General features: G+C 41.2%; 1 protein-coding gene across 2 annotated transcripts; it reads right to left on the reverse strand.

The window, feature by feature from the left end:
* Positions 1–1,426: 1,426 nt before the first annotated feature.
* On the reverse strand, positions 1,427–24,776 carry LOC116520919 (protein lifeguard 3-like). 2 transcript variants are annotated; one of them, XM_032235419.1, is made up of 12 exons: positions 24,542–24,776; positions 21,287–21,366; positions 20,824–20,909; positions 20,149–20,213; positions 18,851–18,904; positions 16,804–16,854; positions 15,081–15,120; positions 8,169–8,206; positions 4,439–4,526; positions 3,777–3,872; positions 3,177–3,230; positions 1,427–2,029 (listed from the first exon to the last, which is right to left on the reverse strand). In XM_032235419.1, the coding sequence occupies exons 2-12, from the start codon at positions 21,339–21,341 to the stop codon at positions 1,886–1,888; spliced, it is 771 nt and encodes a 256-aa protein (XP_032091310.1). In that variant the 5' UTR covers positions 21,342–21,366; positions 24,542–24,776; the 3' UTR covers positions 1,427–1,885. The 2 variants fall into 2 exon arrangements, with proteins under 2 accessions (XP_032091310.1, XP_032091301.1); XM_032235410.1 differs by having other exon boundaries at positions 24,530–24,775.
* Between the last annotated feature and the right edge of the window lie 1,961 nt (positions 24,777–26,737).

Consider the following 26,737-nt stretch of genomic DNA (forward strand, 5'->3'; position numbering starts at 1 on the left):
GCTACCGCTACTGCCAGTTTGCTCAAGAACGCAACACGCATGCACGCTTGATGCATGTGCTTGTGCAATGCAACGAAAAATGCTCTGCGCATATGCAAAAGCAAAAAAACAAGATAGTGGTGCCTATAGTGCTCCCAACAGAACCAGTTCAGGGGTGTAGCAGGCCTGGGCCGCTGCCGGTTCCAGTGACACAGGCTGCCAAGTTACTACCAGTTCAGTCGAACCGGTCCAAACTGGTAGGAATCCACCCTTGGTACAGTAACTTCCGGGAAGTGCAGGGTAGAATTATGTTATTAGAGGATTCGTCCCTTCCTTATTGGGAGTCATACCACTGAAAAACAGCAGCAGCTCTGTCTCTGTGAGATTCTTACAACTTTCAACTTTAATAAGATTTGTATGCCGCCCACTCCCATTGGGACTCTGGGCGGCTCACAGCAAAAGTAAAACAGGTAACAGCATCCAAGAATCCTCTATGTAAAACAGAATCTTGGTCTAGAGCAGGGGTTTCCAAACTTGGAAACTTAAAGACTTGTGGACCTCAAGTCCCAGAATTCCATAGCCATCATGGCTGGCTGAGGAATTCTGGGAGTTGGAGTACACAAGTCATAAGAGTTACCAAGTTTGGCAGTCCCTACAGGAACCTCTGGTCTAATTTAAGAATTCTAATAAAGATAACAGCTAGACAAAGCCTCCTATGAACATAATACATGGAGATTTAGATGTACAATGTAATGTACTATGAAAGAAAAAGAAAAATGTTATGGCTATATGCTGTATGCTATATTAATGTACTACTTGTATTCTTTTATGTTAACTGAAGAATTAATTTTAATAGATAAGAGCTTTGGCATGGATGCTGATGCAGGAAAACTTATTAAATCCAAATGAATCTCATAGGACAGTGATGGCAAATCTATGGCACGCGTGCCACAGGTGGCATGCGGAGCAATTTGTCAGGGCATGCAAGGCGCTGCCCTATCAGCTGACTGCGCTGGCCAGCTGAGTTCACCCTTTTTTAAAGCCATTTTTCGCCCTCCCCAGGCTCCAGAGGTTTTATAGGAGCCTAGGGGGGGTGAAAAGAGCCTCCCCCGCCCCCCTGGAGGCCCTCTGGAGGCTTCATGAGCTTCCCTGAAGCCTCCGGAGTGCAAAAAAACGCCCCTACGGGCAAACTGGAAGTTTGAAAACGGACTTCTGGTTTGCTCGGAGGGTCATTTTGACTGCTCCAAAGGCTTCAGGGACCTTCAGGAGGCTTCCCTGAAGCTTTTGGAGTGCTCAAAACGACCCTCTGAGCAAACCGGAAGTCACTTCCGATTTGCTCAGAGGGTCGTTTTGACTGCTCCGGAGGCTTCAGGGAAGTCTCCTGAAGGTCCCCAAAGCCTCCGGAGGGCTTCTGGGGGGTGGGGGAGGCTGTTTACACCCTCCCCAGGATCCTATAAAGCCTCTGGAGCCTGGGGAGGGTGAAAAAAGCATGCAAAAGTGGGGGGGGGGTCGCACCTGTAGTGCGGGCATGCGCACTGGGGAGTCGTGCATTGCATTATGGTTATGGCAAGCTTGCACACGACCCCCCCTGCGCTTCCCCCACTTATGGCACACGAGCAAAAAAAGATTTCGCCATCCCTGTCATAGGACATACGTTCACTTTGACAGTGTACTAATTATGTCACGAGACTTAAGTTTATTGAATTTTGGGTTGAATAAACTTAATATTTAATATATTTCCATACAATATACAAAGCTTTCACACAGCATAGTAAAATAAGAGCAATATGGAAATGTATAAGTATGTGTATATGATAATATTATTCAAAAAAGATTCATATGGGGGAAGGCAAAGATACTAATATTCTGAAAACATGTCCCTTAAGTTGCCATTTTAAAAAAATCCCTAACGTCTGCTCCCAAGTCTTAAAATAGAAAGGAATATGTAGATGACATCTACGTAGATTTGAATTGCTCCATAAATGTAATCTTCAGGACTGAGGAAAAACCTCTTATTCCCCAAGAGCAACTGGGTATCATATGCAAGGAACTGTAGGAAATCAAATAGAAACAATTAGTCTCATAGTTCAAAAAAAAACCCTAACCTCTAAAGATGCAAGTGTCCAGCCAATCATTTCTTGTCATGCATCCTTCATCAGTTCCTTAATTTTCATTTTAAATGTGTAGATCAATATGTTTTTTGTAATCCTATCCACACTCTCTTTATCTGTTGAATTCCTTAGCTTCATTTCAAAATTCCAGATCATTGTTTTATTTAATGCAGTCAATTTTTAATGTACCAAAGTGGTACACTCACAGAAAACATACATACAATTTAGAAGTGTCTAACAATCCTATAATCCATGTCAAGGATGGAGATGCTTCTTAATGATCCACTTTTTAATCACTCTCCATATTTTAATTGGAAGTGCTCAAAGAAGTGATTCCATCACATCAAATAATTTACAATTTTAGCAAGTTCCCCACTTGTGTGTGTGTATGTGTGTACATACATACATACATACATATATATGTAATTTGGGGTTAATGAACAAATCTTGATATTTTGAAAGGCTAAAGTCATAAACTTCATCTGTCTTTTAGGCATTGCATATTATCATTTACGACAGGTCAATGAAAGGCTGGTTCTGATGAATCAGTGGCAGTCAGGAAATGAGCTGCTGAGTTGTTTTACTGAGAAATAGGAAGTCCTGTTGACTTACAACAGTTTGCCTAGTGATCGTTCAAAGTTACAATGGCACTGGAAAAGGTGACTTACAAAAGTTTTTCACACGTATAACTTTTGCAGTATCCCCATGATCATGCGATTTGGACGCTTGGCTAACTCATATTTGTGATGGGTTGCCATGTCCTGGGGGAGGGGGGTGTCATGTGATCACTTTTTCTTCGGACAAGCAAAATCAATGGAGAAACCAGTTTCACTTAACAACAGGGTTACTAACTTAACAACTGAACTGATTCATTTAACAATTGTGACAAGGAAGGTCCTAAAATGGGGCAAAACTCATTTAACAAATATCTCACTTAGCAATATAAATTTTGGACTCAATTGTGGTCATAAATTGAGGACTATCTATATAATCTTATTTTGCATAGCACATGAGCATACAAAGTGCTGCAAACTTATTATTTTCATAAAAAGCATCTCGGGGCATAGAAAGTAATTCTTTACTAACCAGGGTAAAGATGATGGCACAAATGGCTGAATAAAGCATATCGACCCAATAGATCTGCAGAAGATAAGTAAGATCCAGTTAATTACAGGGCTCTGCAAGAGGAAGTTTAAGCAGTCTGTGAGAATCCCCATTGAAATTATTAAGGGACAACAACTTATGAATAGAAGGGATCTGTTAAGGCCAAAGCTCAATTTCAAAATGCCTCAATCAAGGGGAAACAATTATTTAGGGAAAAAAATGGAGGCATTATCTGTCATAGCTTCCCAATTAAATAGCAGTAGCACTTAAACTTATATACCGCTTCACAGGGCTTTACAGCCCTCTCTAAGCGATTTACAGAGTTATCATATTCCCCCAACAATCTGGGTTCTCATTTTACCGACCTCAGAAGGATGGAAGGCTGAGTCAACCTTGCGCCTGGTGAGATTCAAACTGCCAGATTGCAGGCAGCTGGCAGTCAGCAGAAGTAGCCTGCAGTTCTGCACTCTAACCACCGCGCCACAGCGGCTACTAAAGCAGATATGTTCCAAATATAAACACATGTAAATATTAATTAATGCACACACTTATGAAAGCCAGTCATCCATTCCAGCCACTTACATATTTGTATGTCAGGACAATAATAGCGGTGATAGAAGTCACAAAGAGGACAATTGACAGTATACAGAAAAAACCAGTCCAGGTTGTGAGATCCACCTGTCAATGAGAATGATACATTATAGCATAAGTGACACCATTTTAATGCCTTACACACACATTGATACATGTATACATACATACAGTAGCCAATATATGCAAAATGAGTAAGAAATGAGACACAGAATTTAAAGTCATGTCATGAGAAAAGAAAAAAAAAAACAAATGTAAGTTGATCTAGCTTGTACTAACACCATGCACTATTTTTCACATTTTTCATCCTTGAAAACCATCCTTGCTTCCATCATGTTCATATGCTGCTTCACACACTTTCTTGTTCCTTAAACTTCTTGCCTCTCTTTCAGGATCTCTTCAACACCATCCAATCGCGACCTCTTTGGTTTTCCTCTTCCTCTTTCTTTCTTCATATGCTTATTTTGTAATTTGATCTTCATTAGTTCTTGTGACATAATTAAATATTCTCGAAGTACTTCTTTCATACTAGCTGCTCACTTTTGTACAGTATCCGGCAGCCAATTCATTCTTGATTACCCTTCTTGTTTTACTCATTCTTGACTATCCTATTTGCTCTTTTACACTATATTAAAATGACAAAGACAACTCACCTTTGTTTGGAAAGAGAAAGCAGTGACAGTGATTGTTATAACCGTAGTGATGATCATGGCAAGGATTACAGCTTTGGTGTCATGCATGCTGCAAAATAAGAATGTTAAAAAAATGCTTTAAGGATATTATTAATCAGATTTGACCGGAAGTTCTTCAGCTGGACAGACGAGGGAAGTGTGAGCTCTGAAGAGCCTCACATGAACTCTGTCTGACAAACCAATGCTGAGATCCTTTTGGATCAGAACCTCCCTGTGGGGGATGGGTGAAGAAGGGGCAGCGTCTCATCAGACCCAGAGGGAGTGCAACAGGTCCCTCGTAGGTTAGAGATTTGCTTTCTGAATCGGCGTCGTGGCAGGTAGCATGGCTGCACAATAAGCTGGCTTCTGGCCAAAGCAACTGAGCAGGAGCTTGCAGGAGACGGGATGAAAAGCCTGGTAAGAAGATCTAATTAACCAACAGTCAAAAATCAGAATTTGGAAAAGGCAAAGAACCTTAAGAGTATAAATAATATTGATGGACAGATCAGGATTTTGGCAGAAAGAAAGAAAAAGAAAGAAAAAGAAAGAAAGAAAGAGAGAGAGAGAGAGAGAGAGAGAGAGAGAGAAAGAAAGAAAGAAAGAAAGGAGGGGGAAATGGAGGGTTAAATCACTAGCCCAAAAAGAGACATTTGCTTTAAACAATTTGGAGAAAGGAGAAAGCAGAGAAGTGAAAACCCATTCAAACACAAACTTTGAATTTGGATTTGAAAAGATTGTGTCTTTAAAAGCGATTAGGAGGGTGAAACAGAAACAAAAAACATACCAAGGAGATTTGCTTCGTTCTAATTTCTACTAACATATCTTAAGCAACTCCAATTAATGAGAGATGGAATGTAACAAGGGGGGGGGGGAATCAAGAAAAAAACACTATTTTCTCACTTATAACATAATCTTGTCTGTGCAGCGAATGAAATATGAAACCCTGAGCAGGAGTTTTAATTAACCAATTGTCATAAATTCGAATTTGGAAAAAGCAGGAGGCAAAGAGAAACATACCAAGGAGATTTGCCATGTTTGAGTTCGTTCCGATTGATATATATTAAGTAACTCTAACCAACGAGAGGTGGAAGGTAACAAGGGGAAAATAATAATAATAAAATCAAGAACTGGGAAAATATGAAGGGTTTTTTTGCCGGAGGGAGAACAAAGGATCAAGATGGCTCCCGCCTCTCTTCCTCTTCACATTAGTTAAATTAAATTTAAGATGGACCAGAACTCTGAAATAAGAACTGCATAACTAACAGTAATATTGGAACTAGACATTACGGTAACAAGGGGGGGTGGGGGATAAAATCAAGAGCTGGTAAAATACGAAGGGCTTTTTTTTTTTGCTGGAGGGAAAACAAAGGATCAAGATGGCTCCCACCTCTCTTCCTCTTCCCATTAACTAAATTAGCTAAATTTAAGGTGGTATCAGAACTCTGAAATAAGAACTGTATAACTAACTGTAATTTTGGAACTGGACATTATGAAAAGGTGGGAATTTGAAGAACTACGTGAAATTATAAAAAATATACATAAATCATTAAAATACAGTCTAAATAGAATTTTGAAGTTAGATATTGAGGAGAAGCAGGAAGTAAAGGAAGAATAGGGGAGATAATGAAGGAGTAGAAATGGTGGAAAATAAAAAGCAGACAAAAAACTTCATTGGGTTTGACAGTGGTATAGGGAAAATTGAAAAGGGAGGATGTGTCCCAACAAAAAGAAATAAAAAAGCAGGCAAAAGATCTGAGTTTGACAGTGGCATAAGAAAAACTGAAGAGCAGGGTTATGCCCCAACAAAGGGAAATACAAAAGATTTAACTGGGTTTGACAGTGGCTTGGGGAAAATTGAAGAGGGTGGACATGTCAGAACAAAGAAAAGGGAGAAGACAGGAATAGAGAAGTGGGACAAAAGACTTACTAGGAAAAAAAATCAGACAATTAGAAATTGTTATATGGGAAATACAAAGTTGAGATATGTGGTTTACTCCTGTATATGATAATTAAACTGACTTGCTAACTGATTGAATATGATAATGGAAAGATAATTAAATAAAGGTTAAAATATCTGAAATATGGACACATAAGATGATGAACAAAGTGAGGTGTGTACCGCTTCTTATTTTACATAGTAGATTAATGGAATTGTAATGAACATTGAACAGTAAGGATTGTTATTTAAAGATAATTAAGGGTAAGATAAGATATAGAAAAATAGAGGGGGAACATGAAATATACTTATAATGGAAAATTATTGAGATTATAAAGACAGAACTACAAATTTGGGGCATGTAAGGATGCATAACTATCTAAATATGATGAGAATAGCTGGGAATCGTAACCAGATCTACATCTTGGCCAAAAATAGGCTGGTGTGTGAAAAATATAATTACTATATATGTATACCTTTTTTCTTTTAAATATGTATATTGAAATGGAATTATAAATACCATCAACATAAAATTGAGCTCTCTCAGAGGCTGAAATGCACCAAGTAAATGAAATGAAGAGTGCGAAGTAGAGGGGAGAGGTAAGGGAAGAAGAGAAGGATAGGAGAGAGGGCGGGGGGGGGGGAGAGAAGGAGAGAAAGGAGTGGAAAGGGGAGAGAGGAGAAGGAGAGAGGAAGGAGAAGTACAGAAGAAAAGGACGACAGAGGGAAGAAAGAGGGAGGGAGGAGGAGGAGAGAGGGAGAAGATACTGGTGGATAGGGTACAAATACAGTGTATGAAGAGCAGAAGAGCCAATAATTGTTTTTGGGAGTTGATGGTAAGACGAATTGATGTAAACATTTAACAATATAATATAATGTTGGTTATGTAATAGTATACATATGGTTATTTTTTATGAAAATGAAAAAATAAAAAACTTTATTTAAAAAAGATATCATTAATCAATTTTATTATTATATAAGATTTACAAAGATTATAAAAATTCTTATAAGACACATAGATAGTGATCATAATAAGGATATCCAAACTTCTACTTGCAATCTTCAATGGATATTGAGAAAGGCCTCTCTGACTGCAAAACTGGTAGATATTTCCAATCCAAGCCAGTATACTTCTTAAAAATAAAAACTACCAATTGGTATCAATTACTGGCACTACTGTAGGATAAACAGATGACCTAAATATTCTCCACATCAATCTAAGACTCTATAGTTTCTGAAGAAACGTTCAAGATATTCTTATGCACCATGTGACTCATTCGAATCTCACCTTACTAAGAAACATATTACTCAAGTTAAGGCAGAACTTTTCCAGAAATGATACTGTGCTATTTTTCAACAGTTATTTTAAAACGTTCACAACAGTCTCTTAAATAAAGCCATTCAATCATTCTTCAGAATGTTTCCAGATGCAAATTCTATAATGCTTTTAGTACAAAATCTTACACAGGAAGGAAATCTGCTTTATTTTTATATTAAAAGAGGCCTTAGCCATCCAACAGCTAATAACAAAACCATTATAAAGTATCTTAATATAATGCCCAATAACTGATGGCAATGATGTATTTATAACAAAAAATGAAAAAAGAGCTTGTTGGTACTTTTAAGGAAATAAGAGGCTTTATTTGCCAAGCCTATGACTATTATCCATTTTCTAGTAATAATTATTCAACACTGTGCCATTATCTTTTGAGAAAATCCAGCTTGCTTATCCCCATTGTACACTTATCACTCTCATTTACTGCCAATGTACAGTACCTAGCAATGGTGCCTGTCATATATCCCAAAGACAATGTCTAGGGAAAAAAGCAAAACAAAATAGAAAATTAGCAAAGTATTATGTATATAGTACAATATTGGCTATATCTATTATTCCATTGCAACTTTTTCCCTCCCCATTCAGAAGTGAACATACATAAATTAACAAGGAAGCCTAGATTTAAGCATTTGTATCATTTGAAATAAGAATAATCAGTCCTATTAAAAATGCAGTTTGTTTAATCAAATACATTCCATAGAAATTGAGCTGCCATACAGACAGTAATAATAAGAGCAAATTCCCCACATCACTTCATAATTTCAAAAATATCATTACTATATAGCTAAAGATTGAAGAACTTTCATTCAAAATATTGTGTTGGAGGAGTGAATTATACAAAATTAAACACGTCTCTTTTTGAAAAATATAAGATGAAATCACTAACCTTTGCTGAAGAAATAGTAACCAAAAAATGGAATGAATATAAAACTTATGACACCTGAATAATTAATTTAGAGATTCTTTTAATTCAGTGCAGATGAAAAATACTGCAGGAGTGGCCGCCTGTTTTACATGTGCAAATATCAATTTATTAAGAAAAATTCTTAAATCTATCCCTAGCATTATTTTTCCATCCTAACTCCAAGCAGACCTAACGCTAAACCTAACTTCAACTCTAACACTAGCCCTAGTTTCATTTGAAATGGCAATGCAGCTTTCCCAAGTATTTTATTCTGGACCACAAACAAATCTGAAAAAAAGGTTTATCTGAGCTTTCCTTAGAAAACCGCTAAGAATCTATCCCTAGCATTAGTTTTCGCCATGACTCCAAACCGACTTAATCCTAATCCTACTTTCATTTTCAATGGCAAGGGGATTTCCCCATGTATCTAATTCTGGACGACAAAAAACTTTGAAAGAAAAGCCATCACTGATACTTGCCTTAGAAAGCCATTAAAAATCTATCCCTAGCATTCATTTTCGGCTATGACTTATAGGGTTAGATCTACCTATAGGTAGGGTAGACCTAACCCTAACCATACTTTCATTTTCATTGGCAATGGGATTTTTCCATGTATTTTACTGTGGACCATAAACAATTCCAAAATGAAAGCTGTAACTGATCCTACCCTTTGAAACCCTAACTCTAAATCCTAACTGAAATCTGTTGAGAATCTTTCCCTATCATTACATTGTGGCCATGAAGCCAAAAGACTTAACCCTAACCCTACTTTCATTTTCATTAGCAATGGGATTTTCGCATGTATTTTACTTTGGATCACAAACAAGTCTGAAACTGAAGCTTTTCTTAGAAAACTGTTATTATCCCTAGCATTAGTTTTTGGCCATGATGCCAAGTAGACATAACCCTAACTCTAAACTCAATTTCATTTTCATTGGCAATGGGATTTCCCCATGTATTTTATTCTGGGCCACAAACAAGTTTGAAATGAAAGCCGCAACTGACCCTTTCCTTAGGAAACTATTAAGAATCTATCCCTAGAATTAGTTTTCGGCCATGACATCAAATAGACCTAACCCTAATCCTAATTTCATTTTCATTGGCAATGGGATTTCCACATGTATTTTATCCACGTATTTTATCCTCTCCTGGAGGGAGAGGAAGGAGGAGATGGTCGGGACTGCTGGCAGGTTTCGCATTTGGCGACCCAGGCTTCGATCTCTGCATCTAAACCTGGCCACCAAACGAAACTGCGAGCAAGGGCCTTCATTCTGCTGACTCCGGGGTGACTTTCATGGAGGCGTTGCAGAATCTGTTGTTGGAGGACCGTTGGGATGACCACACGGTCGCCCCACAGTAGGCAGCCTGAATGTATAGAAAGCTCCCACTGTCTGTTCTTGAAGTGCTTGAACTGTGGTGGTAACTCACCCGCAGGCCAGCCTCTCAGGACCCAGTTCAATAGCTGTGACAGTGTAGGGTCAGACCGAGAGTAGGCGGCCACATCGGTAGAAGTCAATGGCAATTCTAACTGAGCAATTGCCAGAACAGAACGGCAAGGAACCGCTTGATCTTCCGTGTCCGGAAGAGGGCAGCGACTAAGGGCATCTGCATGCCCTATTTGCTTGCCCGGACGGTAGCACAGGGCGTAATAATACGCCGCTAAGAACTCCGTCCAGCGGGTCATCCTTGGGGACAGGATAGGAGGGGTCGGTCTATCACCAGCCAGTAGCCCAAGGAGTGGCTTATGGTCTGTGAATAGGGTGAAGTGCCGCCCGTATAGGTAGTCGTGAAACTTTTTGATTCCTGACACTGCAGCCAGAGCCTCCTTGTCGATCTGGCTGTAGTTCCTCTCAGCCGAGGACAGTGTTCTGGAATAAACAGCTATGGGAGCTTCTGAGCCGTTGGGCAGGACGTGACTCAGAACAGCCCCCAAACCGACGGGGGAGGCATCACATGCTAGAGTCAGGGGCATCTTGTCGCTATATTGCACTAAGACTGCCTCTGACGTCAGCAGGGATTTGACAACTGCGAACGCATGCGCTTCGCGGCTGCCCCATTGCCAAGGCGCGGATCGGTCGAGCAACCGATGTAGCGGCTCGGCTAGTGATGCCTTGTGAGGGATGAAAGGCGTGTAGAAATTTAAAAGCCCCAGGAACGATTGGAGCTGCGCCTTTGAAGTAGGAGTGGGAGCGTTCCTGATAGCTGTCAATTTAGAAGGGGTAGGATGAATTCCCTGGGCATCAATTGTGAAGCCCAGGAAATCCACTTGGGGCACAGCAAAGAAACATTTGCTGCGTTTAAATTTAAGACCCGCGCCCCTGAAACGGTCGAGGACTTTCCTCAGTACTTTGATGAGGTCTGAGCGGCTGTCAGCAGCGATCAGAACATCATCAAAGTAAGGTACCACTCCAGGGAGCCCATGGAGCAGATGTTCCATGAGGCTCTGGAAAATCCCCGGGGCAACGGAAACGCCGAATTGAAGGCGGCGACAACGGAAAGCCCGCCGGTGGGTGACGATGGTTTGGGCAGCTGCCGCATCGTCATCCACAGGGAGTTGCTGGTAGGCCTGCGCCATATCCAGTTTGGCGAAAATACGGCCCTGCCCCAAGGAGTGGAGCAGGTGCTGTACAACAGGGACTGGATAGGGGTTTGCCTGAAGGCCAAGGTTGATGGTCGACTTATAGTCGGCGCAGATCCTAATGGAGCCGTCGGCCTTCACCGCAATCACAATGGGGGTCTCCCAAGGTGAGTGGTCGACGGGCTCCAGTATGCCCTGCGCCACGAGCTTATCAAGCTCCGCTTCAACCTTTGGCCTTAAGGCAAAGGGCACCCTGCGGGCCTTCAGTCTGATTGGTGCAACCTGGGGATCCAAGCTAAGGGAAATGGGGCTACCTTTGTAATGGCCTAGCTGGCCATCAAAAATGTCAGCGTAGTCTGACAAGACTGCTGCTATGTCTGGGGGCGTGTCCACAGTAGAATGAATCCCCTGAAGGGAGATACCCAAGGGAGAAAACCATTCTAACCCCAGAATTGCTGGTAAGGGCTTCTGAACAATTAAAGCAGGTAAAACAGCGCAAAACTTGCCATAAGAAACCCTCAAGGCATATGAACCAAGGATAGAGATATGGGAGCCTTGATAGTCTGTTAAAATTGCGTTAAGGGGTGACAAGTGACAACGTTTTACGTGGGGGCACAACAGAGAAAAAGTGTCCCATGAAAGAAGGGATTTTGAGGAGCCGGAGTCCACTTCCATCTGACACAGCTTCCCTTCAAACAGTATATTAATATTGACTTTGTCCGTACCCTGTGAGGATGAGTTGATGGAAGTGTCATGCAGAGACGAAGAAGCTTGATTGATATTAAAACATTCGTCTTGACGCTGAGCAGGTTTCCGCTGCTGCGAGCTCTTCGGCGGGGGTGGAGGAGGACCATATGGAGGAGGTGGCTCGATTGCTGCAGAAGGAGTAGGAAGTGAGGCTTTGCAGACATGGGCTAAATGTCCTTTCTTTCCGCAGCGGCGGCAAACCGCTGCCTTGAAGGGGCAATTAGCCCGGGCGTGCGCTCCGCCACAGCCAATGCAAGCAGAGGAGTTTGAAGGGAAACGGCTGATGGCTTGATTTTGTCGAGGCTGCTGACGGCGGGGTTGTGCCCCGAGTCTATCTACCTGAAGTTGTTGTAGATAGTCAGGCAGGGGGGCTAGCTCATCAATTAGATTTGTAATGTAAGTTGGCTGCTGGAGCGGAGGAGGCGTTGGAGCGGTTGAGGCTTGAGTGGCAGGTAACCCTCCAGCAACTGTCATCTGCGCGAGGTAGCGTTCTATTTCGCTGGACGATGAATCTGCCAACTCCGCAGCGCGAGCCTCGTCTATGGCATAGACTAATGTGACCTTAGGCTTGCCCAAAAGCCTACGCCTAAGGAAAATATCCTTCAGGCCACAGACGAATTGCTCTGCGAGGTTTGCCTCCAGATCTGGGAACTCACACTGTGCTGCAGCAACTCTCAAGGCTTGCAAAAATTGATTAACTGTCTCTGCAGGCTTTTGGACTCGCCTGCGGTAAGCGAAGCGTCTGGCTATTTGAGAGGGAGTAGGCGCGTAATATGCCTGAAGTCCGTCTGTTAGTTCTTGCCAGGTGAGGTCGTACACCGCTCTTGGGGCGGCAAAGGACCTTGCGGTGGCAAACATTTCCGGACCACAAGCTGTAAGGAAGAAACCACATTTCCTCGCTTGAGAATAACCCTGACGGTTGTTCGCGATTAAAAAGCATTCAAATCGTTCAAGAAATGCCTCCCACGTTTCACCTCCAACCCCAAAGGGGGCAAAAGTTGGCATTCTGGCCATGGCAGTTGGTTGAAGTGTAGACGATCTGACTAGAAGTGGCAGTTGATTTTTTTTTTCTTCTGGTTACAGGTATCCCACCTTCGTCGCCAGTATTATATATTCAGGAATGAAGACAGAAGCTCGTGTCCGGTAACTCTGTAACCAATTTATTATAACACAACTTGTAACATTAACAGGATACGACCAGGCAATGGTGCTGGTTGAACAATGTAACAAACAGAAGGATATTCTGTGTAGAGAGGCAGCGAAGCAGCTCCAGCTGGACCGGAGAGTTCGTCTGCTCTGGTGCTGAACAACTGACAGTTTGAAAAAGTCTGCCTTTTATAGTTCCGCCGAACTGGCTGCTGCCGAACTGTCATTCGTAACAGCGAGGACTAACTTTAACTATACAACACTTCTTCCCCCCCAGCTGTGCGCATGCGTGATGGTTGCGCACGCGTAGTCTTGTAAGTAAATAGGAGAACGGCGGACACGCCCCGAACGCCGCAATTGCATTGCAGGCGGATCATCGCAGTGATGTCCCTGTCTGAGCTCCTCCCCTCGGGGAGTGAAGCTCCAGGTGACGTCTGATGGCCGAGGAACCCTGAATGGATGATTCCCACTGAATGGTAAGCTGGGCGAAGGGGGCACGGCCGAGGATGTTGTCGGCTTGTGACTAGGCCGGTAGGCGGCCTCTGGAAGGGGAAGGCTAGGTCTATGTTGGCCTAAATGTAATGGGTTGGGGTTTTCGACTCCGGATTGAGAAGCAACGCTGGGCTGTGATACTGAGCTAGGCTGGCCTGGATTGAAGAAGGCTGGAGAGTTGTGGTTATTTAACTGCGGTTGCGGATTCAGGTCTGGCTGAGAAATGGTTAAGCCAGGACCTTGCGTGTCGGCTTGAGAATTATTTTCTGATGACCGTTGTTGTCTCAATTGATCCAGGTGTCTTCTCCAGGTTGATCCATCTGAAACTCGAATCCTGTAGGAAACGGGCCCTGTTACTTCGGTTATAACTGCAGGCACCCATCTCGTCTCTCCTCCATAGTTTCTAGCCCAAACCAGGTCCCCAGGTTTGAAAGTGCGGGAGGGGGTTGGAGGCCCCAGGTTGCCAGACTGAATTCCTGAATAGACGGGATGCAATCTATCCAGGGTGGTCCGCAGGCGCCTGCCCATCAACATCTCCGCGGGGCTTTTCTGTGTCAGGGGGCAAGGTGTGGAGTGCTGTGCCAATAAGTAAGCATCCACCCTTGCCTGCCAGTCTCCACGGTGTAGACGGCCCAAAGCCTCCTTGGCAGATCTAACCGCCCTTTCCGCTCAGCCATTGCTGGCCGGGTGGTAAGGGGCAACCAGCGCGTGGCAGACCCCTTGCTCGGCCAGGTATGTTTGGAACGTTGTGGAAGTGAATTGCGGGCCGTTGTCGGACACTACTGTGTCCGGCAACCCGTGGGTTGCGAACAATCGTCGCAAGGCTCGCACAGTACTGTCAGATGTGGTGGAGTGCATGAGCAATACTTCCACCCATCGAGAGTGCGCGTCCACAACTATAAGGAAAGTCTGACCGTGAAAGGGGCCAGCGAAATCTATATGTATTCTAGACCAGGGACCCCGAGGCATCTCCCATTCTCCCATAATGAAAGAAATGGTTATTCTTAATTAGGTCATATACCATTAATATTAATACCTTAAATTGGGCAGTTAACAACTGGCAATTAATACTGATCTTTCTGTACAGATATTAGATGATTTCTAAAACTTGTACTGGTTAACGGCCTAGGTGTTCCAGTTTAACCCAATTCCAAATTGTTAGCATTAGATTGTGCCATTTTCCCCCTCAATAACAAACTTTGTCAATGTATTTGTTTAAAAGAGAAAGACACACTGTTTAGATAGATAATTTCTCTGAATGTAAGGAAACATTCGTAGTTTGGAGGCAATGAAATCATTTTCCTGCCAAGTGTTATAATAATCTGAAATTATTTTTTACTTGAATATTTTGTAATAATGCAAATATAATAATTCACCCTTTAATTCCTATCATAGGCTCTTTTGCCAATAATTCAGATCTCCCCATGTTAGGGATATCATATCTACTAAATCTAGCCCAACCTGTAACATCAATCTACCACTTACAAAAATTGTCATAAGGATTATGTTCCATGGATATCGTCTCCTGAAAAAGACCAAAGAATGAGTCAGTGCCCATACAAATGGTCCCACTTTAAGGAAAAGTATATTTTGGTAAAATGTTTTCAAAGTTATACCAGACTTCCACATGTTCTATTCTATTCCAAGCAGTTTCCTTAGCAGGACAATTCTATTAGAAGCTTCTTCAGAGCAAAATTGGTAAGTTATTTAGCAGCAGAAAGCTCCCAAACCAAGATTTTAAAAAGCTACGTTTTGATTTCTGGCTTCATCATTCATAAGAAAAGCCACTGTAACTTTAAAATGTTAACCTGAAAAATATTCTGCATCCTGACTTTACTGGGTTATTGTTGTGGGATAATAGGATGAGGAAGGTGTGCTGGATATGTTTGCCACCTTGAGCTGTTAAAGGATACAAACAATTAAAAAAAATATTTAAAAAGCCTGCACAGAAACTGTAAAAACTAAAAGGAACAATAGGCGGAAAAAGTAATAGAATGAAAATCTTTTAAAGTCATCTAGAAAAAAAGGTTAATGGCTTCCCTACTAAAGACCAACGGTATTCGGCAGCAGCCGCAGCCCGCTGGTCCCTTGGTCAGAGCACTCAGGCTGCGCATGAAGCGTAAAGCAGGTGATCCCAATGGGCTGTGTCAGTTGCAGGCAAGTCAAGAAGTGCAAAGATCAGCCCACCGCCACTCGGCTTTCCCGCAGCCTGCGCAGCACATCTGGATGGCCTGCCTCTGCTTCTGCTTGCACATGTACTCAACTCACCTGTGCTGTGCAGGCTGCAGCTGCTACCAGACATCGCTGGTCCCTGCACGCTTGCCACCTCCTATGCTGGCCAGGCCCACCCCTTACACTTAGGGCTTATTTGGGGGGTAGGGCTTATATTAGGTGCATACAGAAAATAGGGTAGGACTTATTTTCAGGATAGGTCGTATTTTCAGAGAACACAATATTTAAAAGGATTATATAGGTGATTCCCTATGACAGAAAGTTGTTTTACACTACAGTTCCTCTGAATACGGAACTTTTTTTCCTGAAGTCTTTTGGATCGCTGGGTTTCAACAGTGCACCTTCATTGCAATACTAGTGTATAACCATCCTATAGACAAAATTTGCATTGCAAGTAGTCCTCGACTTACAACATTCAAAGTTACAACAGCACTGAAAAAAGTGACTTATGACCTTTTTTTACATTTATGACTGTTGCAGCATCCCCAGGCCCCCATGATTTACATTCAGATGCTTGACAATTGGTTTATATATTTATGGGAGTTGCAGTATCCTGGATCCATGTGATCATCTTTTGGGACCTACTGGCAAGCAAAGTCAATGGGGAAACCAGATTCACTTAACAACGGTGTTATTAATTTAACAACTGCAGCGATTGGCTTGAAAAACGTAGCAAGAAAAGTCATAAAACTTGAGCAAAACTCAAGAAATTCCTCACTTAGCAACATAAATTTTGGGCTCAATTGTGGTTGTAAGTCGAGGACTACTGTACCTTTATTTATTTTTTTACATCTCTCGTTTCTACTGCAGAGCAAAAAAAAGGAGGGGGGGAGGGGGGTAGAAATCATCTATCAAGGCTGTATTTCCACAGCCAGAATGCCATCCTTTTAAACCATTTCTCTATCTTTCATTCTAGAATTCCCAGCAGATTTAGAATGTGATAAAATCACAGATGGTACCTGTGAGGGATACTTACTGGATCTTTTGACAAAACACCAGCACCAGGTAACAAATCAAAAATACAGCACTGGGAAGATAGAAAAAGACAAATTATTGCAAATAGCAAGCTGCCCTCTTACATTTAGTAAACTTTTTTTCAATGAAAGTCCTTTACTCCATACAATTGAACATATATATTACAGTTTTATCAGAGATTTTATGAGACTATGCCAAATTAAGAAGGTAGGGCATACTATATTTTTCGGAGTATAAGACGCACCGGAGTATAAGATGCTCCATGATATTGAAGAGGTAAAATTAAAAAAAAAGTTTTTGCACTCTGCAGACCTCCCAAACCCTCTGCACTCCTCATTGTTTGTGAAAAATGGGGCAGAGAGTTTAAGAGGCCTGCAAAGTGCTCCTGGGGGCTTCGGGGGGGGGGAGCAAATATGAGTAAAAAGCAGCCTGTCTTTCATGAAAATGGGCGCATTTTTTGGCCAAAATAAGGTCATGCATAGCCTTTAGGAAGCTTGTAGAGTACTCCTGGGGGCAAAAAATGAGGAAAAAACAGTCCATTTTCCACTCATTTTTGCCCTCCCCAGCCCCCAGGAGCTCTTTGCAGGCCTCCCAAACCCTCTGCATGTCCATTTTTGTGAAGGGGGATGGGGATTTGGGAGGCCAAAAATGCTGTATTCAGTGTATAAGATGCATCCAGATTTTCACCCTCTTTTGGGTGGGGGGGAGAAAGGTATGTCTTATAGTCTGAAAAATACAGTATTTCCTCTGAAAAGTGATATCAAATGTACTTACAAGCGGTGGTGAAGGAAGTCAGAGTAGAGCAGAGAATCTTAAAGGATACAACTTGTCAAGTATTCATTATGGTACAAGAAGTTCTTGTCTTACAACTATAATAGAGCATGCCCGTTGTAGCTGTAAGTCATGGGGATCATTAAGCGAGGTACCCACATGATCGTTTAGCTCAGTGACTGGTATCCTGGCTCTCCCAGGTGCAATCATTAGGCAACTGTGTGGGTCATTAAACAGTGAGGGAAAGAGTTGCCTGCCAATAGAAGGAGGAGGGTCCCCTTTGTGCAGAGAAGGGAATTCTTGCACTGAATTGGAGCAATGAAATCTATCTGACAGGCAGCCGTCACTCTCAAAAATTATGGCTGCAAAAGTCCATGGTGAAAGTCAAGAGGGATTTTAACATGGGAGTCTTTGAAGCATGAGGTGTTTGCAGCCAGCCTCCCCACAACCACCCCAGGCTAAAATTATTCTTGGCTGTGGTGGCACAGTGGTTAGAATGCAGTACTGCAGGCTAATTCTGCCAACTGCCAGCAGTCTGATTCTGACCAGCTCAAAATTGACTCAGCCTTCCATCCTTCCAAGGTTGGTAAAATGAGGGCTCAGATTGTTAGGACCAATATGCTGACTCTGTAAACCTCTTAGAGAGGGGCTGTAAAGCAGTATGAACTGGTATGTTAGTCTAAGTGCTATTGCTATTGCTTTCACCATGAACGATTCCAATCATCTTCTTTGAGAAGGGCTGCTTTGCAGAGGCATTCCACCCCACGTGGGGTGAAATCAATCTGGCAGAAAGCCCTTCCACTCTCCAAGATGTTCCCTGAAAAAAAGATCCTGAAGGATCCTGATGGACCTTTTCCAGTCAACCCCCAGAAACCAGAAGATGTCCTGTGGCAGCAGCTTGCCATCTTCCTTGCCAGCTTCCTTGCTGCTTTCTGAAGAAGTCAACAGGGAAAATTGCAAATGGCAAGTATATGATGGAGGACTTGCCAACCCATTTTAAATGCAAATAGGTTGTCAAGAGTCCAGATCACAATCATATGACTGCAGGGCAGCTGCAATGGCTGTAAATTCATGTGGAAAGTTATACGTCCCCGTGTTCAGCACCATTATAATTTTGAACAGTTGATGAATGAACAGTCATAATTTGAGGACTACCTGTACTTTCCATTATGGCTTGGAGTTCTTTGACTGTATTATCAATATATGTAAAAGGCACTAAGTTAGGGAAGATTACAGCAAAGAAATAGATCACCAATGACATTTTGACTAATACTTACTAAGATGTATAATAGATTGGAATGTGATTGATCACATAAGTGTTCACAGGAGTCCTGTGGAGAAGAATGACATGAGATCAAGTATTACTGGACTGTCAACCACTTTTGACCTAAGTTAGCCCAAAATTCCATTAAGATTATTTTACAGTTTCATTTTCCCTTTTGTGGTCAAGAACACTAATAACTTACCCATTAACTGGACTACACCCAGAACTTGGCTTGCATCTAGCTGCTGATTAGCCTGTATTCACTATGTATTTTTCCTATGCAATTGCTGAAACATATACCTAATGCAAAGAAGAGACCTTCAAGCAAATAGATATTTCCTTACCAAGTTTACCTACATTTTTGCATGTCTATAAGCTTCTCGTATATGAATAAAAAGGAGCCAAAGGGAAGTACATTTCTTCACTGTTGCTTGAATGCACTGTATATACCAATGGCTCTCCTAGTCCATAGAGGGTTCTAGTCCTGCTTTAGGCCATCTAAGCCAGATGGGTGACCTTGGGCCAGTCAGACCAACCCACCTCACTGGGTTATTGTTATAAGGAAAATAGGAAGAAGAAGGGGCATTAGGTATGTTTGCTACCTTGAGTTATTTATAAAAACAATAAAGGTGGGATTTTAAAAAACCCAAATAAAAGTAAAGAAACAAATTCTAATCCCTATCTTTAGAACATCTCAGAAATAATAATCTTTGCAGGAATCTAAAAAAATCTATTGTCCAAAAATAGAGAGGGAAGTCTGCCACTGAAAGCATCATACAATGATGAGCTGTGGTGGCACAGTGGTTAGAGTGCAGTACTGCAGGCTACTTCTGTTGACTGCCGGCTGCCTGCAATTTGGCAGATGGAATCTCACCAGGCTCAAGGTTGACTCAGCCTTCCATCCTTCCAAAGTCGGTAAAATGAGAAGCCAGATTGTTGGGGGCAATATGCTGACTCTGTAAACCACTTAGAGAGGGCTGTAAAAGCACTGTGAGGCGGTATATAACTGCTACTGCTATCACCATTGCTTCTTTGATAACATGGCAAGCTTCAGAAGGCTTTGGAGCATCAGGAGCTAAGGTTCCCCCTGCTCCCCTGGAGTTAATATAATTTATTTTCATACAATCAGACACAGTAGTAAGATAAAGGGGAAGGGGGAAGCCAAAAATGGAGGAAAGATGCATCCCTTCTCTGTGTTTGAGCCTGACAGATACAAGTCTGGAGGAGTATCACTAGTCATTGCTCATCACACGTTCTCAGTCCCATGTCCACCCACATGGCTTTGTCTTTCTGGGACCCATGAACACTTACACAAAGGTGAAGATAGCAACTATTGCCACAGTCAGTAGTAACTGAAGGGTGATGATGCTGTAAACCTGTTTGTGAAGACAAAGGAGATGCGAATTCAAAATGCAAAACAAAGACCCAAAACAAAGTTGTGGGTGACCAGATTCAGATGCTCCCGCAGCAGTGTAGCAAGAATTGGTACAAGAATGAAAGCCTTTTGCTGAATTATATGGAATATTTTAATCTTGCCATATGTTTTCTCAAGTGAGAAATACCCGGTGCGTCAGTCAGCTGTTTAGCTATTAGCAGAGTGGCAACATCAAGGCACTGGAAGCACTTAGGTACACATCTTTGGGGCAAAATTACTGACTAAAAAAAATGCTAGCAGATCACACAAGGCTGCTTGGTGGGCCGTACGTTGTTCAGCTCTATTCTGTAGTTTGCATAAATATACGTAGAATGTAAGGAAGACTACCTGAGGGAAATAAACAGGAGCTATTGCCTAAGCAAAAGGGTTTGAAACATTTTTTAAGCCCAGAATAATGCACTAACATTTGAAAGTTCTTCAGGCAGACACCTCCTCCATTCAATGGATTATAAAAAGCAGGAAAAGCAGATTTGTAAAATTCTGTTATTTTAGCCAATCTCATAGTTGATTGCCTGCTCTGGCCTAAGTCAGAGGGCTGGTGTCAGACTTACCTTGCGAATGAACGCTTGCCTAACATTTTTTTCCTCCCAATATGCAATTCGGAGGTCCCCTTCTTCCATCTCGCAAATTCTATCACCTGTTAAGAGAGGAGGAAAAAGGGCAACATTGATGAACCCTATCTATGATAAAAAATGGCAATTGTAGTTGTGATAGGATGGTTCCATAGTAGATCTCCTAGGCATGATTGTAGCAGTGCTTTATGTATTTATCTGGATACAAATTACGACAATGGCTGATTGTCTGGGATTAGTACACTGAAACCTCAGTAACAGCCTCATCTCAATTCTAAATAAAAATATGCATTTAACACTTCCTGTCTAGTTTGGCCCTCTATTTACAGTCCTAAGTCACAGTTTTCCTACCGGCATGTTTCTCCTATCTCTTAACCCTTTAAAATATTTTCATTTAACATCCTTTTCATGTAAATTGACTGTGCTGATTGTGTTCTCCCACCTTCAGCTCCAGACCTCTTGTCATCATAGGGGGGTGGAGGATCAAGAATTTCCATGTTGTCCCTGGCTAATGTACAGTACCTGGGAAAATAAGTGAAGTTTAAGATGCTTAAAACAGATACATGCCCATACACAAAAATGTACACACACAGTATATGAAACATAGACTAAATTCATGTTCATGTTCATTCCTGTAAAATGCTATGTCCAAACAAATAATAATTATTTTTACACCTTAAAAGCAATGGTTTATGTCACGGTAATGGCTGGATTTTCACTACTACCTTTAGTCTAAGGTAACGTTGTCCAAGCCTAGAGATAATGTGTGAGGATGCAAGTATGCCCAAGGAAGCTAGCTAACTGATGTGGTTAATATTTTGAATGGCTTCTTTAAAACACATAAAATCTGAGAATAAAATTTCAATACAAAAAAAAAGACAACAATACCAAGCAGCAAAGTGAACTAAAACCTAATACTGCATTTGGCTTGTATTAGCATCCCCCAAATAGTTTGCAAGAAATAAAAAAATAACCTCCCCCAAATAGTTTGCAAGAAATAAAAATAATGACTAAGGATAAGAGATGATAAATGTGAGTTTGAACTTTGCTTGCAAAAATAAGCAGAGAAGACTGTTTGCTTAGAACAATAATGTTTGCTATCATCAATATTTTTGACAATATTTCATTTCACGCTTGTCTACAAAACTGGTATGTGACAAAATCAAATTTCTGCTTATGAGATCTAGTTTGCAATTTGTTGCTAAGTGGAAAAAACTTCCATTTATATAAATAACGTTGAACTAAACAATGAGCTGAGGCAGACAGGTAAGTGTAAGAAATATGGAACTGAGAATCTAAGAGAATATTTTGATATTGAATATTTTTGATTAGTGCAAAACCATCACAAGTCTCTTTATATAAAATTCTCCCAAGGTTGAAAGCAGGAAGTTTGGGGTTGTTCACATTACTAGATAACTCAGAAACCATTGTCAATTACTTTAAAATTGATCAACAGGTTACCAACTATTTTCTGCCTGTCCTTAAAAGGGACATATAGGCTTCTAGGTAGTATTTAAATATATGTTTTCAGAACTCACTGCTGCATAGTGCAAATGTCTGTATCTTACCAACTGGTATTATGTATTTAACATGTTTATCCCACCAATTCTCTACTGAATTCTAGGAGGTTTGCAATAAACAGCAATTTAAAACATTACTATGGAAATATGATATATAATACAGTATGAACATTTGTGAAGGTGAGAGGAAAAAATAGATACAAATGCCTCTATGGAGAGCACATTTGGAAGCTATTAACCACCTAGAAATAGGTATGTTAATGTCCAATTAGAAATGAAAAGAAAGAAAAACAGGCCAGTTAAATAAATATGAGTATCTATTCAGTACATTCACTTATTTTCAGTTATTTGTGACCTATTGTCTACTTGCCATAAAAAGATGAAATCACAGCAACTGAGGAAACCTCCCCCACCATACTTGTGGGTTAGAATGTTTCTAACTCCATTTTAAGGAAGCAAAAGTAAAAATGAAGCATACACCCAAATTTCAGATTTTTGTTCATCATGCTTCCCCTTGGGTAACAACTACTTTAGATATAAGGATTGAACCCAATAAGTTTTACCTCCTGAAATTGACCACACATAAATATCAGATCACACAAGTGAGAAAGAGAAAGTGTCATTGGAGGGATCTCTGTTGTAAAATCTGCAGCTGTGATATGATCACAAATGCAGGACTTTCCAGACTTACATTTTGAATGTTTCTTGACAATTATAAGAATGTTCAACATCCGTTTCTACTGCTCTCTTATCAATTTCCAAACCATTCATATAGCAATTATAGCACTTAGACTTATATACTGCTTCACAGTACTTTACAGCCCTCTCTAAGTGATTTACAGAGTCAGCATATTGCCCCCAACAATCTGGGCCCTCATTTTACCAACCTCAGAAGGATGGATAATTCATATACATATTCATTACTCAGTGGAAGATCTTGCCCTCCAGAAGTTGTGGGTACTCCAACACTGGAAGTATTTTAAGAAGAGATTGGACAGCCATTGGTCTGAAATGGTATAGGGCCTCCTGTTTGAGCAGAGGGTTGGATTAGAAGACCTCCAAGGTCCCTTCCAACTCTGTTATGCTCTTACACTTTCGAAAAAACTTCTAGAAAATCCCATGAACCTTCCAGAATAAAATTACTGTAATGCATGAAACAAGCGTATGTCTGTTAAAAAGAAACTTTACTGTACTGATTACATCACAGGAACCAATATTACATTTTAAACTTCAGATCTCTAATAAAAATATATAGGTGTATGCCAACAATCAGATTCAGTAAGGAAACAGGCCAATCACTTGTATAATTCATATTTATCTGGGATAAACTTCATTAAAAGAAGCTGTCAAAGTATCAGATTTAAACATCTTCTGATAAAAGATTTCAAAGTTAGGACCCAAAATCTGTTGGCACTGTATAATGTTCTATAGGGAACCATCTCTTAGCCTGTGAGTTCTACCCATCCTTGTGTTGAGAATCAACAATGTTGTGTTCCTTTATCCAAGGAGTCCCTGGGACAACCTAATGCAAGTCTAACATGACTAAGCCTGACTCCCCCTCCCCACCTTTTTTTTGCTACCACCACATCTAACTTTGCTAACCAGTGGTTATCATGCAATTGCTGTACATCATTAGTGGTATTTTACCAGAATTTCCTTCCTGTTGGTTCTCTTTCCTTTTTTCTCTCGCTCTACTTCTTCCCTCCCCTCCTTCCTTTCCCCAAGTTCAACATTTGTTACAGAGGGAAAGACAAGATGCCTTTTGAGTGAACTCCTCCATCCCTATCTAATCTTTAATTTAACGGACTGCACCGCGAGAAAAGAGCGACGGAGCCCAATACTGAATCCACCGTAGGCTCCCAATTCAAGTTGCATCAGTTACATGAGGCAACTTCTGCCACCTCTTACCCCGCTCCGCAGGATAAGTTACGTACCACCCAGTCTAAAGGGATCGCGCACGGACACCGAGTACGGTCTGTTTACTTGCGAAGCTCCAGTAACGGCAGCCTAGTTGCTACCCCCGTGGAATCGAACCTGATCGAACTCTGGGATCGTTCTCGAATCCCAGATAAGAAGTAAAGAGCCAGCTCTTCACGCCGAGGCGAAAGGCTCCCATCCTCCTCCTCCTCCTAGGCATAGTAACCTTTGTTTGGATGATTCCTTACCAGAATCCTTACCCGCGGCGCGTCCCTTCCTCCAGGCCTCCACGGAAGCTCTTTCCAAATTCTGCTGCTTTTAAATTGCGGTCGATCGTGGATTGGTGGAATTCAGACAACTGGGGAGCAAAAATATGCCTGCGTGGGGAACCCCGCTCAAGGGACTTTTCGATCAACTTCCTATTGCTTTTCTTTGGGGTGGGGGGAGAGAGAAAGCGAAACCCCGAGATGCAACTCCAGTGCCTCTAAGAGGCGAAAGTAATGGTTGCAAGCTCCTATTCAATAGGATTTCGGAACAAAGAATTGTGAGGCTGCACCCGATTCTGTGCAGTGTTGAGGCCAAGAGATATTAAGGATTCCTGAGATATTTAGCCTTAAGATTCCAAATGGCTCAAATCAAAAGATAGTGTAAGCAATGCAGAACGATTGCAACAACTGTCAGACCTGGGATGTTGGTGTTTTACTCAGTTCAGTTTTCTTCTTTCCAATCATTCATTGCCAATCTGTTTGACTTAGTATCTTAATCAGAATTGTTTTATGCCTATTACTGATTAGCCTGCCTGTATGTGTGATCTGTGGTTGTTCCTGCAAAGCACTGATATTCCCTAGTTTTGGCCGTTAAATATTGGCAAGGAAAAAAGTAAGCAAGGAACACCCAAATCTCAACATTTCAACTGTGAACTACCTACATGCGTACACTGTTTTATTATAGCCATTTGATGTCTTAAGCCTAAATGATGGAGTACCTCAATGTTATGCTCTCAACTACTTTACTTTGCAACAAATGGCAAATTTGCCTGGCCAATAACCAGCCAAGACACATTGAAGACTGTTTTGTTTATTGTGGTAAGCAGGGAGAAGCTGTCATAACTTGGTTCTCTCCAAAGTTCATCTCAAATCAACATCTTTATACATTCCCTACACTGGCTGTCCATCCCCCCCCCTTCCCCATTGGCTGAGGTACTATGAGGTTATATTCTTTTCCGACCGTCTCCTACATGTTTCCTGAGACCCTCCCTAAACCTGCTACATCACATGTGCATTATAATTATCAATTTATGCAAGGCGTGCCAATATTTTAAGGTTGTGCTTTGATTACTACTGTGACTCACTTCTTACTCCTTAGAAGAACTGCCTATTTTTTAGAATATCAGATGTTTGCCATAATTTATATGCTCTGGCAGTTATTTTGCAGCTCAAATGTTTCTATTCCTCACTCTGAAGCCCCTTCTGGTAGTTATGCTATTTGTTCTTGGGAGTTGTAGTTTCTTTCCTGTTATGCTAATTATTTACTGCTGCACTTTAGCTAGCTATTTCCTCTGGCAGCTTTGTACTTTCTGAAGACCCTTCATTCATATTCTCTATCATCATGTATCCCTCATTTCTTACTATTTATAATTTTACCACAAGTATAGATGGGGTTTCCTGTTACTCTGTCCCTAGAAACAATTATTTTGTGATAAAAGTTTGACTAAAGTCATTGCTATATCTATACTGTATACTATAGTATACAGTGTATAGGAAGGAGTTAGCTAGGCTCCAGCTTCTTTGTATTGTATTGGTAGGGTTTTCTTCAGATCTGAAGTTTTTTGGGGCAGGCAGAATGACTGGGCCCCACAGTGAGCTCATGGTTATGAAGTACCGTAGTCCAAATCTCAAATCATCCAAATTCCAGTTTAAACATCTTAAAAGCCAAGTTAGGTAGGGATGAAGTGGAAAGGATAAAAAAAGTAAATGTGTTGCTTAGCAAAATGGGTTTAATACAAATTTAACATAGCCGATGGTAAATTGTCAAGTTAAAAGAATTATATTGCATGTGCTTAAATCCTCTAATCAACCTACAAACTGAAACAATTATTAAAGACTTTGGGTTTTGTTCTCCATTGCCCTTGCTTTTTATTCCACATTTATCCCTCTATATTTTCAAAGATTTATCTAAAGTCAAAAAGTCAAAACTTGATGCAGTAATTTGCTGGTCAGAAAACCCCTTGATGTATCCAAAAAATGTAATTGCAACAACTGTCTTCTACTAATCTTAGCATTTAGTGGAAACTTGCAAGTTGTCCTATTGTTTGAGAAAATGACATACCACACATTTATGATTATGATATGCATCCCAGTGAGAATCATTTTAGATGTCTCTCTTAAAATCCAGTTACTAATGTTAGTTCCAGATTTTGGAGGAGTGTTGGAACCATCTCCTGAATAGCCCATCTC

Source organism: Thamnophis elegans, chromosome 1 (genome assembly GCF_009769535.1).
Source record: "Thamnophis elegans isolate rThaEle1 chromosome 1, rThaEle1.pri, whole genome shotgun sequence".
Lineage (NCBI taxonomy): Eukaryota > Metazoa > Chordata > Lepidosauria > Squamata > Colubridae > Thamnophis > Thamnophis elegans.

Coding starts and splice junctions, on each gene's coding strand:
- LOC116520919 (XM_032235419.1), bottom strand. CDS start 21,341: ATGGAAATTCTTGATCCTCCACCCCCCTATGATGACAAGAGGTCTGGA. Junction 20,910..21,286: donor CAAGAGGTCTGGAGCTGAAG/GTGGGAGAACAC, acceptor CTCTCTTAACAG/GTGATAGAATTTGCGAGATG. Junction 15,121..16,803: donor GTGTTTTGTCAAAAGATCCA/GTAAGTATCCCT, acceptor GGTCTTTTTCAG/GAGACGATATCCATGGAACA.